Raw genomic sequence first — 20,214 nt, forward strand, 5'->3', positions numbered from 1 at the left:
TATCCTATCGGTGTCGGACGATATGGGTAGATAACCATCGGCTATCAGTATCGGCCAAGAAAATCTTTATTGGTGCACCCCTTTTTTTCAGTTTTTCATTAAGTATATGGAAAACTACAAGCGATATGTCATTCAATATGTTAACATAATGTTATTCAGCTGGTTTCATTGGACTTGATGACTTCTGTATACAGAGTGATGATGCAAAACATTTGACCGTAGCTGTACTGCTGATTTTCTAATATTAGTAGTTGCAATGGGTTCCTGTGGCAATGCGCCCCGCCCCTGTGTGCATTTGTGTGTTGTGTGTATGTTGCGTGTGTTAATGTTGGTGTATAGATTGGTACACGGGATATAAACGGGTCTGTGTTTCACGTGTATTTAAAAAGTGTATATTTGTATTTAGGCACGGGATTGCACATCACGCACGTGCATTTAAAATGTAATATGTGAGCACGGGGTTGCACAGAATTAATTCACGTGCTGGGATTCAAGTGAATAATTAATTAGTAATTGAATCCCAGCACAACAGTATATATAGAGACACGTAGCACTCAGTCAGGGTTGGGTGTTCGGAAGAGGAGAACGGGTGAGAGAGAAAGGAGTAATTAGAAGTAAAGATCATAAATATAAGTGTTTGTTCTCACCGTGTTTGTTTGTCTGTCCGTGCACCGTTTGTTTAGTGTTAGTCCGTTTTGTATGTCTGTTTATTTTGGCGTCAAGTGCCGTGTCCTGTTTTTGTACTGTTTACAACCCTTTTATTTGTTAATAAACGCTGAGTGCAGCCATTGCACTCAGCTCATCATCATCACCGTCTCTGTGTATTCCTTTTCTGGTCTGACGCCACCCACTCTGGCCGTCTTTGTGACACGTGGTGTCATCGTGGGATAGCCGCGCCTCCAAGCGTCAGACCAGGAGGGGTCTGGATTAAAAAAAAAAAAAAAAAAAAAAAAAAAAAAGATTACAAATATTGTTTTGGGGGAAAAAAACAAAACAAACAAAAAAAAAATCAATGGCAGAAGACGCCATCAAACTGCGGGGCTGGTTCCTGGAGAATGCTGGGCTGGAGGCCCAGTCTCTGCCCATAGTCGTCCGGGTCCTGTGGATGATGGACAGTGAGAGATGGGAGGCATATCAGGAGGAACACACCCCAAACACCTTGGAGGAAGGTGTGGAGTTTGTCCTCAGCTACCTGGAGGCAACCATAAATGGAACAGCAGCCCAGGTAGCAGGACCACCAGCAGAGGAGTACCTGCTGTCCCCATCTCCACCAGCAGAGGGTGAGTACCTGCTGTCCCCATCTCCACCAGCAGAGGGTGAGTACCTGCTGTCCCCATCTCCACCAGCAGAGGGTGAATGCCTGCTGGTTTTGCCTCCACAGCCCAAGCGGGAGACAGATAAAGAGGTGAAGGACAGGGAGGAGGAGTGCCGCCTAAGGGCCAGGCATCCACGGCGATGTAACAAGCCATCGTCGGGGTGCCTCCTCTGCGACCAGGATCACCTGTTCGCCCACTGTCCCTTCCGCAGTTATGGGGAGGAGCCTGAGCGTCCACAGCCCAAGCGGGAGGAGCCTGAGCGTCCACAGCCCAAGCGGGAGGAGCCAGAGCGTCCACAGCCCAAGCGGGAGGAGCCTGAGCGTCCACAGCCCAAATGGGAGGAGCCTGAGCGTCCACAGCCCAAATGGGAGGAGCCCGAGCGTCCACAGCCCGAGCGGGAGGAGCCTGAGCGTCCACAGCCCGAGCGGGAGGAGCCTGAGCGTCCACAGCCCAAATGGGAGGAGCCTGAGCGTCCACAGCCCAAGCGGGAGGAGCCCGAACGTCCTACGCCTGAGTGGGAGGAGCCCGAACGTCCTACGCCTGAGTGGGAGGAGCCCGAACGTCCTACGCCTGAGTGGGAGGAGCCCGAACGTCCTACGCCTGAGTGGGAGGAGCCCGAACGTCCTACGCCTGAGTGGGGGGAGCCCGAACGTCCACAGCCCAAAAGGGAGGAGTCGGTGCGTCCACAGCCCAAAAGGGAGGAGTCGGTGCGTCCACAGCCCAAAAGGGAGGAGTCGGTGCGTCCACAGCCCAAAAGGGAGGAGTCGGTGCGTCCACAGCCCAAAAAGAGGGAAGTCGGGGCTTCCACAGCCGTAGGACCCAAGCTGCCAGCAGAGGGAGAATGCCTGCTGGTCCCACCTCCACCAGCAGAGGGTGAATACCTGCTGGTGCCGTCCCAAGAGCCAGAAGGGGAGGAGTTACAGGCTCAACCCCCTGAAAATTTTTGGGGGGGAGAAGGGCAGGATGCTGGTGTCCCCCAGCAGCCTCGAGCTATGCTGCTGAAGGCAGCACGGCGCGCACATGCCCAGCCGCCACAGCAGAGGGAGCCAGCACCGCCACAGCCTCCCTCTGAGTGGCCAGCATCAGCCCCATCGCCTCTACCTCCGCCACCTCCACCGCAGTGGGAGGACTGCTTGCCCCTCCCACCTCCACCAGCAGAGGGTGAATACCTGCTGGTTCCACCTCCACCGCAGTGGGAGGACTGCTTGCCCCTCCCACCTCCACCAGCAGAGGGTGAATACCTGCTGGTCCCACCTCCACCAGCAGAGGGTGAATGCCTGCTGGTTCCACCTCCACCAGCAGAGGGTGAATGCCTGCTAGTTTCGCTGCCGGAGATCGTGGGGGAGGTCCGGAGACCTGCTCCCACTGCAGCAGTTTCGCTGCCGGAGATCGTGGGGGAGGTCAGGAGACCTGCTCCCACTGCAGCAGTTTCGCTGCCGGAGATCGTGGGGGAGGTCCGGAGACCTGCTCCCACTGCAGCTTCTTCGCTGCCGGCAGTACTGTGGTCGGAGCCCCACCAAAGGGAGCTACCGGCTACAAAGAAGGGGGACGAGGTCTGGAGACCACTTTCCCCAGCAGCAGTTTCGCTGCAGGAGTTCTTGTGGCCGGAGCCCCACAGGAGGGAGCTGCCGGCTACGAAGAAGGGGGAGGTCGGGGGACCACCTGCCCCCGCAGCTTTTTCGCTGCAGGACGGGACCAACAGGCTGTCAGACGTGCCACTACCGGCAGGGGTGCTGACAGCATGGCCAGCCATGGGCCCACTGAAGCCTCCCTTCCCAGCCCGAGACTTTGTCCTGGACTGCTGGGTTTTTAAGGGGGGAGGTGGCCGTTGAGGCCATGTGTGCTGCGCACAAGGGGGGGTATATGTGGCAATGCGCCCCGCCCCTGTGTGCATTTGTGTGTTGTGTGTATGTTGCGTGTGTTAATGTTGGTGTATAGATTGGTACACGGGATATAAACGGGTCTGTGTTTCACGTGTATTTAAAAAGTGTATATTTGTATTTAGGCACGGGATTGCACATCACGCACGTGCATTTAAAATGTAATATGTGAGCACGGGGTTGCACAGAATTAATTCACGTGCTGGGATTCAAGTGAATAATTAATTAGTAATTGAATCCCAGCACAACAGTATATATAGAGACACGTAGCACTCAGTCAGGGTTGGGTGTTCGGAAGAGGAGAACGGGTGAGAGAGAAAGGAGTAATTAGAAGTAAAGATCATAAATATAAGTGTTTGTTCTCACCGTGTTTGTTTGTCTGTCCGTGCACCGTTTGTTTAGTGTTAGTCCGTTTTGTATGTCTGTTTATTTTGGCGTCAAGTGCCGTGTCCTGTTTTTGTACTGTTTACAACCCTTTTATTTGTTAATAAACGCTGAGTGCAGCCATTGCACTCAGCTCATCATCATCACCGTCTCTGTGTATTCCTTTTCTGGTCTGACGCCACCCACTCTGGCCGTCTTTGTGACACGTGGTGTCATCGTGGGATAGCCGCGCCTCCAAGCGTCAGACCAGGAGGGGTCTGGATTAAAAAAAAAAAAAAAAAAAAAAAAAAAAAGATTACAAATATTGTTTTGGGGGAAAAAAACAAAACAAACAAAAAAAAAATCAATGGCAGAAGACGCCATCAAACTGCGGGGCTGGTTCCTGGAGAATGCTGGGCTGGAGGCCCAGTCTCTGCCCATAGTCGTCCGGGTCCTGTGGATGATGGACAGTGAGAGATGGGAGGCATATCAGGAGGAACACACCCCAAACACCTTGGAGGAAGGTGTGGAGTTTGTCCTCAGCTACCTGGAGGCAACCATAAATGGAACAGCAGCCCAGGTAGCAGGACCACCAGCAGAGGAGTACCTGCTGTCCCCATCTCCACCAGCAGAGGGTGAGTACCTGCTGTCCCCATCTCCACCAGCAGAGGGTGAGTACCTGCTGTCCCCATCTCCACCAGCAGAGGGTGAATGCCTGCTGGTTTTGCCTCCACAGCCCAAGCGGGAGACAGATAAAGAGGTGAAGGACAGGGAGGAGGAGTGCCGCCTAAGGGCCAGGCATCCACGGCGATGTAACAAGCCATCGTCGGGGTGCCTCCTCTGCGACCAGGATCACCTGTTCGCCCACTGTCCCTTCCGCAGTTATGGGGAGGAGCCTGAGCGTCCACAGCCCAAGCGGGAGGAGCCTGAGCGTCCACAGCCCAAGCGGGAGGAGCCAGAGCGTCCACAGCCCAAGCGGGAGGAGCCTGAGCGTCCACAGCCCAAATGGGAGGAGCCTGAGCGTCCACAGCCCAAATGGGAGGAGCCCGAGCGTCCACAGCCCGAGTGGGAGGAGCCTGAGCGTCCACAGCCCGAGCGGGAGGAGCCTGAGCGTCCACAGCCCAAATGGGAGGAGCCTGAGCGTCCACAGCCCAAGCGGGAGGAGCCCGAACGTCCTACGCCTGAGTGGGAGGAGCCCGAACGTCCTACGCCTGAGTGGGAGGAGCCCGAACGTCCTACGCCTGAGTGGGGGGAGCCCGAACGTCCACAGCCCAAAAGGGAGGAGTCGGTGCGTCCACAGCCCAAAAGGGAGGAGTCGGTGCGTCCACAGCCCAAAAGGGAGGAGTCGGTGCGTCCACAGCCCAAAAAGAGGGAAGTCGGGGCTTCCACAGCCGTAGGACCCAAGCTGCCAGCAGAGGGAGAATGCCTGCTGGTCCCACCTCCACCAGCAGAGGGTGAATACCTGCTGGTGCCGTCCCAAGAGCCAGAAGGGGAGGAGTTACAGGCTCAACCCCCTGAAAATTTTTGGGGGGGAGAAGGGCAGGATGCTGGTGTCCCCCAGCAGCCTCGAGCTATGCTGCTGAAGGCAGCACGGCGCGCACATGCCCAGCCGCCACAGCAGAGGGAGCCAGCACCGCCACAGCCTCCCTCTGAGTGGCCAGCATCAGCCCCATCGCCTCTACCTCCGCCACCTCCACCGCAGTGGGAGGACTGCTTGCCCCTCCCACCTCCACCAGCAGAGGGTGAATACCTGCTGGTTCCACCTCCACCGCAGTGGGAGGACTGCTTGCCCCTCCCACCTCCACCAGCAGAGGGTGAATACCTGCTGGTCCCACCTCCACCAGCAGAGGGTGAATGCCTGCTGGTTCCACCTCCACCAGCAGAGGGTGAATGCCTGCTGGTTCCACCACCGCCAGGAGCAGAGGAGCTGGAGCTGCCTCTGCCTCCACCACCGCCAGGAGCAGAGGAGCTGGAGCTGCCTCTGCCTCTGCCACCGCCCGGAGCAGAGGAGCAGGAGCTGCCTCTGCTGCCCGTACCTCCGCAGGGAGTACGGTGGCCGGAGCCCCAGAAAGGGGAGCTGCCGGCCACGAAGGGGGAGGAGGTCTGGAGACCACCAACCCCAGCAGCAGTTTCGCTGCCGGAGATCGTGGGGGAGGTCAGGAGACCTGCTCCCACTGCAGCAGTTTCGCTGCCGGAGATCGTGGGGGAGGTCCGGAGACCTGCTCCCACTGCAGCAGTTTCGCTGCCGGAGATCGTGGGGGAGGTCAGGAGACCTGCTCCCACTGCAGCAGTTTCGCTGCCGGAGATCGTGGGGGAGGTCCGGAGACCTGCTCCCACTGCAGCTTCTTCGCTGCCGGCAGTACTGTGGTCGGAGCCCCACCAAAGGGAGCTACCGGCTACAAAGAAGGGGGACGAGGTCTGGAGACCACTTTCCCCAGCAGCAGTTTCGCTGCAGGAGTTCTTGTGGCCGGAGCCCCACAGGAGGGAGCTGCCGGCTACGAAGAAGGGGGAGGTCGGGGGACCACCTGCCCCCGCAGCTTTTTCGCTGCAGGACGGGACCAACAGGCTGTCAGACGTGCCACTACCGGCAGGGGTGCTGACAGCATGGCCAGCCATGGGCCCACTGAAGCCTCCCTTCCCAGCCCGAGACTTTGTCCTGGACTGCTGGGTTTTTAAGGGGGGAGGTGGCCGTTGAGGCCATGTGTGCTGCGCACAAGGGGGGGTATATGTGGCAATGCGCCCCGCCCCTGTGTGCATTTGTGTGTTGTGTGTATGTTGCGTGTGTTAATGTTGGTGTATAGATTGGTACACGGGATATAAACGGGTCTGTGTTTCACGTGTATTTAAAAAGTGTATATTTGTATTTAGGCACGGGATTGCACATCACGCACGTGCATTTAAAATGTAATATGTGAGCACGGGGTTGCACAGAATTAATTCACGTGCTGGGATTCAAGTGAATAATTAATTAGTAATTGAATCCCAGCACAACAGTATATATAGAGACACGTAGCACTCAGTCAGGGTTGGGTGTTCGGAAGAGGAGAACGGGTGAGAGAGAAAGGAGTAATTAGAAGTAAAGATCATAAATATAAGTGTTTGTTCTCACCGTGTTTGTTTGTCTGTCCGTGCACCGTTTGTTTAGTGTTAGTCCGTTTTGTATGTCTGTTTATTTTGGCGTCAAGTGCCGTGTCCTGTTTTTGTACTGTTTACAACCCTTTTATTTGTTAATAAACGCTGAGTGCAGCCATTGCACTCAGCTCATCATCATCACCGTCTCTGTGTATTCCTTTTCTGGTCTGACGCCACCCACTCTGGCCGTCTTTGTGACAGTTCCTGATAAACTACAATAAACATAGCCTCCATTTACAATGGTCTGTACTGTTTACTTTAGATTAGATTCTTTAAATACTGCTTGGAACTTTCTGACTGAAAAAAAAACAAATCATCACAAAGCACAAACAGCATCCCCAAATCGCTCTCAGCCATGATGCTAGAATAGAAAAAAATAGAACAAACTGATTTCACGAAAAGATTAAAACCTGTTCCACATCGAAAAAGCTGAACGCGTTCGAGTCTGTTCACCTCATGAAATTCCACCTTTAGCCCCCCTGAACTTAACCTACCAGGTGCTTTATATTATTAGCATTTATTTCTTAGCAGACGCCCTTATCCAGGGCAAATTACAATTGTTACAAGATATAACATTATTTTTACATACAATTACCCATTTATACAGTTGGGTTTTTACTGGAGCAATCTAGGTAAAGTACCTTGCTCAAGGGTACAGCAGCAGTGTCCTCCAACTGGGATTGAACCCACGACCCTCCGGTCAAGAGTCCAGAGCCCTAACCACTACTCGACACTGCTGCTATAGCAAGGCGACCAATAAGGAATACAATACTATCATTTCTTTATTTGCATTACTGCACTATCGGCACAGTATTTTAAAAAACATTTTGGACATTTTTAGAGAGTGTGTCTGTCGAGTTGGAAAGGGAGAGCACAAGAGATGAGAAAGGAAGATTTACAGAAAACAAAGAAACTGTAACAGCCTAGTATAGTGGGAGGAGACTCTGAATGCAGTAGATAACTACAGCGAGAGTAGCAGCTTCCTGGACTATAATATTATTAATAGTATTAAGGCAGAATTATATGGCTGCGAAAAAGACATTGTTGGATTTTTTCAGGTATAAAATAAGGAAAGCCCAGTGTCTACATGCTGAATGATTGTAAATTAAGATGTAGTTCAAAGTAACATTACAGTTAAAAGGCTAGTTGCTGAATACCCCATGTTAGCATTACAGTATGTACATTATTTATTGAATGCACTCATAACTTCAAGGTAATGATGCATTTTACTCACACAAAATACATTACTCCCATAGTGTCTAAATTGGAGAGTAAATTACTCAATGACCCAACTCTTATCTGTCTAAAAACTAACCTAGTAAGGAACATACAGCAAAGCCATGCTGTTCCAATTAGGCAAAACCTGCCTTTTGGTGCAGAGCTCAGAGCATTCATAACATACTAAAGCTCCCTGTTCCTATGACACGAGATGCGACTCCACGTACATAGAGCTTGATGGAAAGGATGCTTTTTTATATACAGAAGCAAGCTCAGTGCTAATGCTCATTTAATTAACTGCAATAGAATGCAGCTTTTTTAAGTTGTTGTGCAATTTATAAAGACCCAATATTAAAAGCATATTGATATTTCATAAACTTCAGCTGTCTTTGGCCTGGGGCACTTAACTGATAAGCAGAAATGACTGCATGCACTGGATACTAATGCTAAATATTTTTTTAGCATTATTATTATTATTATTATTTGTTTATTTAGCAGACACCTTTATCCAAGGTGACTTACAGAGACTAGGGTGTGTGAACTACGTATCAGCTGCAGAGTCACTTACGTCGTACCCGAAAGACGGAGCACAAGGAGGTTGTGACACAATGAGGGTCACACAATGAGTAAGTGGCTGAGGTGGGATTTGAACCGGGGACCTCCTGGTTACAAGCCCTTTTCTTTAACCACTGGACCACATAGCATGTGCTGTTTTGACTTAATAATGCAGGCCCATAAGACGCACCATCATTTCAGAAAAATGGTCAGTCCATTTTCATATGCATATGATGAAAAATGTTTTCATTTCTATGCTATATAAGATTGATGTATCATGAGCTACATATTTATTAAATTCTTTTATTGAAACTCACAATCCTTACGTAATGCAGCGTCACATGGCCAAAATTAGTTTTTGCTATTTCCCGCAAACTGGTCAATAGTCAAAGAACAATTGTCCTCTGACATCACTCAGCAGTCAGTGGTCAAAAGACTATTGCCCTCTGACATTGCAGTTTAAATAAAACAGATACTAAGGGCAGATTCCACCTCAAAGTTACCCCCAGTGAGCAATAATCCTGACAGCTTCTACACCGGGGCAGTGTTCTGTTACAAGTTTCAACTCCAGTCAATATTTGTATAATATACTATATAATAAACAGAACTGGATCATTAGGCTGCAAATGTATGGCATCAATGAAAATTCTATTCTGCAAACAGTATGCCGTTTGAATTGTGCCATTTGCACAAATAGCTTCATATCATTTTAAAAGTACACCAAGACAAGATCAGTTGAACTGTTTTATTAAAATAACACAAAACAGTCCAAATTGAATGAGGTAAGAAAACAGATGTATATTAAAAACACTAGGACGCAAGAGGAGGGGAAGAGGACTCTGAGACAAGGAGCTGCCACACAGTGGTGGTGGGGAGGCGTGGGTGCTTGTAATCACCAGCAGCTTGCAGGTAAGATAGAGAAGGAGTTTGTGCCCATGTAACACTGGAACCAAGAGTATGTGATTTATCAACAGGGAAAGTTGATTGTGTTAGGCAATGGACACTGCAAGAGACACTCAGATTCTTTATTTTTCTAGTGATCTGCAATCTGTATTTTGAACATCTAGACCCACACACTGCTAACACAGCTTGTGGAATGTAATTCACACTATATATGGGTAATCAGAGGAGGTGTAAATGCAAATCCACGTACTAACAGATTTGGAAACAGTGAGTTATATTGACACTAATTGTGCGAATGATGAATCAGGGTCAATTTGTGTGAGAGTCAATGAAAAAAATCTGGACCTTTTCAAGCACAAAGGCATGCTTCCAGATAGGAAATAATTTTAACAAAAACAGCAAGTAGCCAAACCGAGAAAGAAATGAAGTGCTCAGAACAATACTGTAACCTTTCCTCACCTACGTTGTTTCTAAGCAGTTTATCATTCCAGTTGCTTTACTCCATTTACAATATGTCTTTTCCTTTGCACTGACTGAGTAGTAGGACAAAAAAGAAATGTCCTACTACAATTTGAGAAATGTCATCTTTGTCAATTTCCTTTGTGATGTAACACAAAAGACATTAACAGATTTTTGTAGAGTAAAAATTCAAAAAGTAATAAAATAATTATTGGCCGCAAAAACAACATTTTATCGTAAAATGAAAGATCAGGTGCAGCTTATGAAGACAAGTGCTGGTAATTGGTCGTGCCTCAGGGCTAACACATGTACAACTACACTGGTCTTTCAAAACCAATTTTGTATAGTTTGAGGCCTGATTCTTACATCAAAAGAAATACTTGGTTTCATCATGAAACTAAATTCCATAAATCTATGCCACACGAATGAGGGAATGTTTGTGTGTATTTAATCAAAGGTAAAGATGCTGAACAAGGTTTTGAATGACTGGAGAAGATCTATGTATTGTTTTTTGTTTGTTTTTCAAATCTGCATGTTTATAAACTGCAACTGGAATATAAACAAAATAAACAAGCCAAAGACGTCAATACAGTCGCATTTTACTAAAGAGTGTCACTTTCTTATCTAAAAGTTCTGAAGGTTTACACATGTTTGGCATTATTTTACCTCCAGCTGCTCTGAATACAGCTCACAGAGTCACATGTTAATGTCAGTTTATTTTATTCATACAGGACAGCAGTTTTAAGCAGTTCCCCTTGTTGGATTGCGGTGGGAAGATACTATAGAGAGCACACTCCTTTCAGTTGACATGCTCATTTCCAGAGAGGTTCTGTCCCTATGCTGGGGAACAGAGATACATAAATTACACAAGCAGGCCTTGGCAGCTTGGGTCTTCATTTCCATAGAGCAGCGACGGCGAACCTATGGCACGCGTGCCCAGAGTGGCACGCAGAGTCGTATTTGTTGGCACGCCGAGTGAGCAGTTATCTGCTTTTTTTTTTTTTTTTTTTTTTTTTTTTTTTTTTTTTTTTTGCACGCCCTCTGAGTGGCACTTTGGAAAGCCAGTCAGTTTGATTTGCAAGGACGGCCCCGCCCCCAGTAATTAAGCAGCGCTAACTGTAGCCGTTATTATCTACACGTTCATGGTTGGCTGTTTATGCTGCTGAGCTGCTTTATTCAAGTACCCTGGGAACAGAAAGCTGATTAAAAACAGTAAGTCTGTCCCATGGAGGATCAAATGTAATTGAGGTCAGCTATGAATGTGTCAGTGGGACACGCGGGGAGGAAGGGATTGTTAGCCTGATGCTCGTAGCATTTTACTGACCGTCATCTCCTGTACTAAATGGAGAAATGGCCACAATCTTTCATACTTTACACTCGGGGTCGGGGGTCGGGGGTCTGCGAGCCTAAAATAGGTTGAAATTACATAACCAAGCACTTTCGGCTTACGTCTTTTTTAAAAAGATGTACAGCTTTTCGCACACGTGTTAATGTGCAGTGCAAGGTCTTTTGCAGGTGTCACTGGCGGCAACACGTGCATTGAACTTTAAAGCAAATGTCCCACGCAGTTTTGATTGTCAAACCTTTCCCTTGTCATAAATACCGAAAATATATTTCACTGTCACATACTCGTATCTCAAATTATGTAATCTTTGTTTGATGCACTGGTTTTTTTTTTGTTTTGTTTTTTTTAATACTATTTTAATCTTAATTACGGGTCATACTGTGATATGTTACCCCTCTTCATACAGTGGGGAAAAGCAGGTTGTAAATTCTCAAAAAACAATCGTCTCAAAATAAATTATGCCTCTCATATGTAGAGTACATTTGTGGATACTCCTTTTTTTTCAAAGTAGTTTGACACCACAGAAATCTTTTTCTAATAAGTATGTTATCTGCTACTCGCCTTTTAAATTGTTATTTTAGAAAATGTAAAATCAGTAGATATGTTTTATGTAAGTAAATATACAGTTGGAAAAAAATGACGGTACAGCGGTAATGGCTGCCACTGTGTGCAACTGCAAACAAAAAAACAAAACAATTATGGCCAGGGTTACTGGTGCAGCGCGCCAATTGAGCAAACGTCTTATATTTATTGTATGATGCACTGTGATTGTTGCTTTTACTGATGTTTAGCATTATAATTCTAAACTTAATGCGTCATGAAATGTGATTTATGTATTTTACGGTAGTTTAGCAATATAATATTCAAATTATGTATTTATTGTATGATGCACTGTTATTCTTTTACATGCTGTGAAGTGCTTTGAGATGATGTTCTACTATGAAAGGCGCTATATAAAATTAAGATTGATTGATCTTACTTGAATAAGGATTAAAGAGTCATTGTCCAAAATATATAGAGGGGCATATGCAAAGGTTGATGGGTCCCTGTGAGGTGCACTATCACTATTGCTTTTTATGTCTGTAAATTTACAAAAAAAAGAATGTGCAGTGTACTTCGGGACAGGGAATGGGGAATGTAAGGGAATTGCTTAGAACAGATTGCGAGTTCTCAGGGACAAGCGGAAATTATGGGAGGTGAGGGGAGACCAGCATTAAGTGCCCAGTGAAGTATACAGGGGAACAGGAGTGGGATGGGGTTGAAGAGAGAGAGAGTGTATGTTTGGTCTGGCAGTTATGATGGGGATATGGATGGGATGGGGGGAGGGGATGTGGTGGGCAATATTAACTGTGGCCATTTTTTGTTAGGTATGGCACCCAGCAAATATCTGCAATAGTGGGATAGCTGTTCATGCTGAAAGCTTCTGTTGTATAGAGACCTCTTCTGGGGAGATAGTAAGACAACCTGTTTCAGTGTGCTTCTATGAACCACGGGTTGAAAAAATGTCAGTGGATATTCACCAGCAGAAGTCCCATTAGTCATAGGAATGTAAATATTGTTCCCCCACACCTGCTCTCCAGACAAGAGAGGGGGGAGGGGGGTTCAGGGTTTGGGGAGGTTGCGAGGGGATGAGGGCGGATGGAGGGGTTCTGTCCTAGTTCATGTAATGTTCTTGATTATTTTGTATTGTGGATTGCTGTTTTTTTGGTATGTTTGCTTAATAAAAACTTAATTACAAAAAAAGGAAAGTAAATATTATTTTAAAAAGTTACCGTTTAGCCGCCGGATAACCTTTTACACTCCTAATTAATCATTGGCTCCCTTGGCACTTAGTGATGTATATTTAAAAAAAAAAATCCAACTTTGGGCACTCCAGCTAAAAAAGGTTCGCCATCCCTGCCATAGAGGCTCTGCTGTGGAAATCATTTGGGGTAAATATTGCCATATGAATCATTACATTACTGTATGTTAAATTTGAGTGAATCTGGCTCTATGAACTCTGTTTTGTTACCGCACTGATACAGCACTGCTACACCTGCAGAAGGGTACTTCTGAATCATACAGTGGAACCTGGGACATTGTTTCAAGCATCTCAGAATTGCTTGGTGAGCATATATCTGGTTCTTTATCAGAATGCTTCATATAATGAGAGTAATTGAAGGTTATCCTGAGCCGAAGGCAAGAGGGCCCTTCATCGGAGGGCACTATCGCTATTAGAAAACGATTTTCCTCATTATGTTATTTAAAAAAACATTTGAAAACCTAGATGCAGATGATATACTGTTATACTGTTAGTCTCAGACCCTCAAATTTCAATACCAACACCCAACACTTCTAGACTTGGTGGAGTCTTTCTGCTTTATCGGGCTACAAGGTAAATTGGTCCAAGTCTGAGGTGATGCCACTGTCAAAAAACTGCCCCTCTCAAGAATTCAAAAAATAGAAATTCAGAAGGGTATACAAAAACTTAAATTACCTGGAGATACAAGTGAATCCCAGACTGGACCAAATGATTGAAGAAAATATGTCACAAACGATGGCTACCAGGCAACTTTAAAAACTGGGATAAACTTCAAATTCTGCTGTGGGGGAGTGTCCTGAATATAACAATGGTAAAACTTCACAGGTTAACTATGTAACCACTATGTTATCTCTCAAAATGCCAGTTAGGTCCTTTAAAACAATGGATAGAATGAGTGCACAGTTTCTCTGGAATTGAAAAATGCTTGCTTAAAATTGTCTATACTCGTTGACGAGAGGTGGAGTGAAGCCTCCCAATCTAAAAGTATATAAGCTGGCATTTTTGGCTGCCCAGATCCTATCCCTATTTATAGGTGATAACAAAAAGCCAGTATGGGTTGACACTGAAGCCCATATAAACTCGCCTTTTGACCCAGGTGTCAAATCGTGCAAGAAAAAGCAAAAAACTCTGTAATGATCCACTCCAGGGAAATATGGGGTCTGCTACATAGGAGAGAGAAAGACTCACAAGGAATGCAACAATATGGAACAACCCCAAAATTAAAATGGGTGGAAAAGCTATTTTTTGGAAAGACCTGGGAGCACTCTTCCACAAAAACACATTGAAATCCTTTGAAGACTTAAAAAAAAATACAAACTGCAGAAACAGGATTTTTGGAAATACTTGCAAATTTAGAAATGGTGTTCTTGAAAGAGGAAGTAAAGATAATAGACCACCATATCAATCAGAAATTGGCGACAAACTGGAAGCCCATGGCTCAAGGTCACACCTCGCCTCATTCATGTACAGTTTTCCCATAAAAGTCTAACCCGGCAAGCGACCTAGGGAATCGTGCAAGTAACTCTAGTGTAACTGTGAATTGGGTTGTCAGTTTAAAGAGGACCTGCTCTCACTGCAGTTTGGAGAAGTGTGTGTGTCTGCAATGCTCGCTCAGTTTCGCTCTGACTACACTGTGTTTATTCTGCTGGGGTTCACCTGCAGACCTGCTCTTGTTGGATTCCACCTGTTGACCTCCTCTTACTCTGTGGATTACACGTTCAGTTTCAAGTCTGATGTTGCATGCAGCTGATGGGACAAGCTATCGGTTATTCATGGAGAAGGTGTGAACTATCATTTGCAAAGCTGTTTTATTACTTTAATTTCACTCTGTGCTACAAACAAGAAACTATTTATATCGACTGTCGATTGCTTAAGGGATGCATTTAAAAATGTTACCAAAGATTCCATTTACTGAGAGTAATTAGTACTAGCACAAATATCAGAATATTCCAAAAAACATATATATATATATATATATAATATATTCTGATATTCTGTTATATATATATATATATATATATATATATATATATATATATATATATATATATATATATATATATATATATATAACAGAATATCAGCACAACTGTACTTGGTACTCTACTTCTGGCTGTCAAACAACATCAGCATTTTAAACAGGGTCTCACTTATTGCTTCACTACACGTGTTACTTTAACTAGAACAACACACGAATTCAGGTTAGAACTGTGGAAACCCTGCTGTTTCCAGGATAAAAGAAAATATGTGGGAAACCAATGCCATTCCAGTAAAATTGGCTGTCAGTGTATACCTTTACTAATTACATCCGTATGACAGTAAGCGCACAGCACAGAAAGGCCACCTCAGAGGAAACAGTGTGTGACCTTTACATGGTCTAACCTTCTTTCCTGGTTTTGACTTCTCTGTAATTTCATTCAGCCTTCACCCAAAGCCTCAGCAGCTCTAACACCAGAGTAATCAGAGCAGCGTGGAGCCCTCCAGCTCTGCAGAATCCATCTCAAATCTCCATAAATTGAGCGCTTCCACTGGAGGCGTGGGCTCCCTGGGAACACACGAGGACAGATGTGAAGACCACTTCCTGTTAGCTTTAGCATCACGGCGCAAGCTGTTATCGGCAGGAAGACAGACTCAGAAACAAGGAAGCTTCAGTTTAAGTACTAGAGTGCACATTTAATAAACAAATACACAGGAACAAAATAAACAGGGCACGAGGGCCAAAATAAAAGGTTCAAATAAAAAAGTGAAACCTTCACGCAGGCGTGGCTGTTTCTTATTGTGTTGGCTCACGAACGGCCATCAAGCATTTTGTCTCGCTCAACCCGGGTCAAAGCGTGTCAACCCACATCCTGAGGTGGATCGCTGGGACCCGGGTTAACCTGGGTACGAACCAAGTATGTGGTTTGACACTATGCGGGACTGTGACCCGGACAGGAGTGCCAGTGTGAAAGGTGCTTAGGATATGCCTTTCCAAATCTTCAAGTTGAACACTTTTTCATTGTCCATGAGGGGATACCTGGTGATTTTACAGTGTTTCTCAATGCAGCGTAGGACAGACCTCGACACGCCTGATAGTGGTCAAAATAAAGATTGTAGCAGTGTGCGATCTACAAAGAGTAAATCACATGAAGTCCTTGTCTGATCTTGTAGGGTAATCTTGTAAGTGCAAATAATCCAGTTATACAGTGGGTTATAGGAGATGTAGCTTTGTTACAGTAAAGATTTTTTTCTTTGTCTCTTTTAAATGTATAAAACCAATTTTAGACATTTTTATTTTCATTCCGAAACAAACTCAGTCACAGCCTTGCTGTACGATGTGAAATACAACTTGAAATCTAATAGTGGGGTGTATGAATTACCAAAGCAACAAGATGAACCAATTCCATTTTCAGTTATTTACAAATAGGAATAAATATTAAACCCTTAATGGTTTCCTAGAGATGGAATCTATTACATATTGTAATACAGAATAGTGGTTTATTACAAATATGTATTTAATACAGCCAGTATATACTGTATAGTATAGTATACAATATGCATGAACCTGATTTTGTTTCATAAGAGCCAGTCCTGGCCTCAACACCCTCTTCATACAGCATGTACCAGATTCAGTCCTGGCCCTCTCTCAAGTAGAGACTGCTAGCAGCCCCTGTGTTTTGTAGACTAAATTCTACAAGATTGACACAACTTGTGGCCCAGATAAATATTTTACTTTTGTATCCTATGTACATCAATAACTTATTTTAATAAATGGAGGCTTGACTTTTTTCCAGCAGCCCAATATAATCTCTGTGAACGTTAAGGGACTTTTTACTCCCCAATAATCCCCTTAAACAATGGAATTCATTCAAAGCACTTAATAAACCTCTGAACCAACAGTTAAGGGTGGAATTAAGGGGTAACCACCAGCAAAACGCGCACAAAAATAAGTTAAATAAGTATTATGGTCAATTGAGAAGTTAAAAATAAAATGAAGGTAATTTTAAGATGAACATATTTGATTTTAAAGGGGTTCTACAACCAATTCCAAGATGACAAGTCAGCTTACTGTACAGCCCAGGCCTCCCCTCTTCCCTCTTCCCGTGACTCTACTCATAAACTGATGTGCTGGCCTCCCCATTCACACAGGCAGTCACAGTGTTTCCACAAATGGCCTGAAACAACTGTCGCATGACAGAAGTTCAAATTTAATGCACCTTTAAATTTGAGACAGTGACACCCTTATCAACTTTATAGCAGGAATTAATATCCGGCTAATGTCTCTTTGCTATGAGGCCATAGACCCAGAGTTCAGCCGAATTCTTCAGATAAAACTGTGTATTTAACTAGCACAACTGTCAAGTCTATGGAGAATCACCTAGGACATAATGTGCTGTCGTGTTCAGTACTGTACTCTAGTGCTTGAAAATACAGCAAGATCCCCCAAGGGTACCCAGAACGAAACAGATATCAGCAGCAGCAGCAGCTTCACTGGATTCATATACATATCTATCTGTCTCTCTGTCTATCTATCAATATTGTTTGATCATCTATATGAAGATTTTTTAACTCATGAGAATTTTTGTATGATTTTTGTATAACATTTATTTTTTTCTGTCAACTGGATTTATAAATGTTTTGTTACAAAGAAGGTATTTTGCAAAATACTATAAAATACCAATCGGTCTGTCTATACTAGTAAACCCATTCGATAGCTCCTGTATAGGCATGTAAATATGTGCTTCATCACAGGTTTACAGCGATGGCCAAAAGTTTTGCATCACCCTATAGAACTAACTCATTTTGCTTCATAAAGTGAAATAGCACCTGCTGAATAATGTTAGGTTAACATATTGAATTCCATACCGCTTTGTAGTATTCCATGCACTTAACGAAAAACAAACACAATTAAATCTAACATGAAATACTGTACTACTAGTATTGCTTCTGGTATTGCCTTTTAATTATGTTTCAATCCCACAATTCTAGGTGATGCAAAACTTTTGGCCATAGCTGTAAATCACCTAGATACTGTACCACATGCACACACATACCGCATACAGTTAGAGTAATGGTTGAGTAATTTAATTGGTTAGATTAGTTATTTTGGTAACAAAGTTACCTATAGCCCAAAGAACAATAACTTAAATACTAATACATTTTGAGAAAAGCGTTCAGAAGAATCATAAATATCGCCGAAAACTGTGTTTAAATCTAAATATCTCCCCCCAAAACCCTTGCAATGTAAATATTTGGAGGCGAGTGGAGGTGCTCCTACCTCTCGGAGTTCCCTGGCCACCTCCTTCAGCTCCCTGAGGATCCCCTCCAGCTGGTCGATCACCATTTTCATGCGGCTGCGGATTCTCTCTCTCTGGCCAGGGGTCTCAGTGATGTCCCGGGCCGGTGCTCTGCTGAGGGACATCCTTCACAAGGCAGCGGGGGCGCTGGGGGGAGCCGAGGGGTCCATTTCTCTCGCCGTGAGCCTCGCTGATCCAAACGGGAGCCCCGGCAGCACAGCGAGATCTCAACATTTTAAGAGCTCTTGCAGCAAAGCTTACAAATCCATGCCATCACCCCCAACCCCACGCTTTCACACTGGACCCCGATTAAGAAGAATTCAAGTAAAAACATAAAATAATAAAATAAAAATCAAGCAAGCAATCCACCTTGAATAGAATGTGTGGATATAAATATTTATAAATCCCCACTGTAAATGTTTGCCATTTTATTTTCACATAACCCTGGTATCAGTGCTTATAGTTATCCAGAGTAGACAGTGGCTGGAACAACAAGACCATTTTAACAGTGTCCCTCTGGTTTCCTGGTCGATCGCACCAATCCTACTGCCCGGGAGGCTGCCTACATAATTACCTGCAAATGAAAAATTCCCGAAAAGGAGCAGGTATCCCTCAGATTTCTACTGGCACAGTTATAGATGCTAAGGAAGGTTTACTCCAAATGTGCTCGTGTTCCCTATAGAACAGACTACGGTTTGTATTTATTAAATATTGAATATAGAAAGCCGAGATGTTTAGCCATTACATGATGACTGGAATTCGTTCACAACTTCTTATGGCAGTTGGGTAATTTGCCCTGTATTTTCATGAAGTGAAGCAAAGAAATCTGCATCTTTTCTTTTATCACAGACTTCTTTATTCCACATAATAACGTATTTGATGCATTATAAAGCAATATCAATCAAAATCCAGATATGCTGCTACAAAAAAGAAAGAAAGCATGAAAGGCGGAGACTGCCGTCAGAAATACTCTTTTTCAGTGTCATCTTCATATTAGCTCTGAACTGCTTTCAATTTCCCTCAGATGCCAGTGCCTTAGGAATTGAATGAACTGAACGAATACAAAATAAAAAGAGCCAGAATCCTTCCTCAGTTGCTAAGGAAATCCAGTCTTTGCTGCTCTTTTCTTCCAGACAAGTATTGACGACTCCTGAAACAAATCCTGTCTGGAACGGAGGAGGAAAATCCCATATCCACTGTGATTTGAGGGGAAACATCCATTCATATAAATTCCGTGGTGGTTGTTTAGCAGAATAATTTAGTTCTCTTACTTGGAAATGCAGTTGATATTTTTTGGTGTGGGATCTTGCAACTGAAAAAAAAATACAGAAAAAATATACAATATACAACATAAAATAGATTATTTGTAAATATGCTGCTTTTAAAACCCTTTCTTCGCAAACCACCTTATCCTCAGTATAGATACCGTCTCGATATAGATTATTCTGCTCCTATCCACAACCTATTGCTAGTGACTAACCGCGAACTGCACTAAAAACTGCATAACATTAGACCCCCCCCCCCCTCTCTCTCTCTCTCTCTCTCTCTCTCTCTCTCTCTCTCTCTCTCTCTCTCTCAGGCAGGTAGATGCAGAATTTATTTTGGAGGCAGAAGAGATGTAACCCGACAGCATTTAAGAAAATCAAACACATTTGAAGAGCTTGCCTTTGTAAAGCATCCAGTCGTCTCTAAGGTGAGCCCCGGTTTGCAAATGCATTGACACCTTTGATATGAATGGGATTGGGAATGCATCAGGGAGGCAGGCAGCGTCAGTGGGCTTGCAGGCTTGTCATGTGCTGTGTCTCCCTCTCCTCCCTTGCAGCCTGAAGCATCCTTACTGATTGCCTGCTTGGAGAGGCTGTTGCTCAAGCGGCTCAGCTTCTGCTTGGTGCTGTGCTGCTGTTGCTAGGAGGTGGGGCTTGCTCCTTTAAAAACACAGCAGTCTTCGTTGCTGCAAATATGAACC

General features: G+C 44.9%; 1 protein-coding gene across 1 annotated transcript in view; it reads right to left on the bottom strand.

The window, feature by feature from the left end:
- LOC117427884 (inhibitory synaptic factor 1-like) overlaps positions 1–19,718 on the bottom strand; it is an 80,307-nt gene extending 60,589 nt beyond the window's left edge. The window contains exon 1 of the mRNA XM_034046249.3: positions 18,230–19,718. Within this exon, the coding sequence (XP_033902140.3) occupies positions 18,230–18,373 (144 nt within the window). The 5' untranslated portion in view covers positions 18,374–19,718. The remainder of the gene's footprint in view (positions 1–18,229) is intronic.
- Between the last annotated feature and the right edge of the window lie 496 nt (positions 19,719–20,214).

This window comes from Acipenser ruthenus, chromosome 21 (assembly GCF_902713425.1).
Source record: "Acipenser ruthenus chromosome 21, fAciRut3.2 maternal haplotype, whole genome shotgun sequence".
Taxonomy (NCBI): Eukaryota; Metazoa; Chordata; class Actinopteri; order Acipenseriformes; family Acipenseridae; genus Acipenser; species Acipenser ruthenus.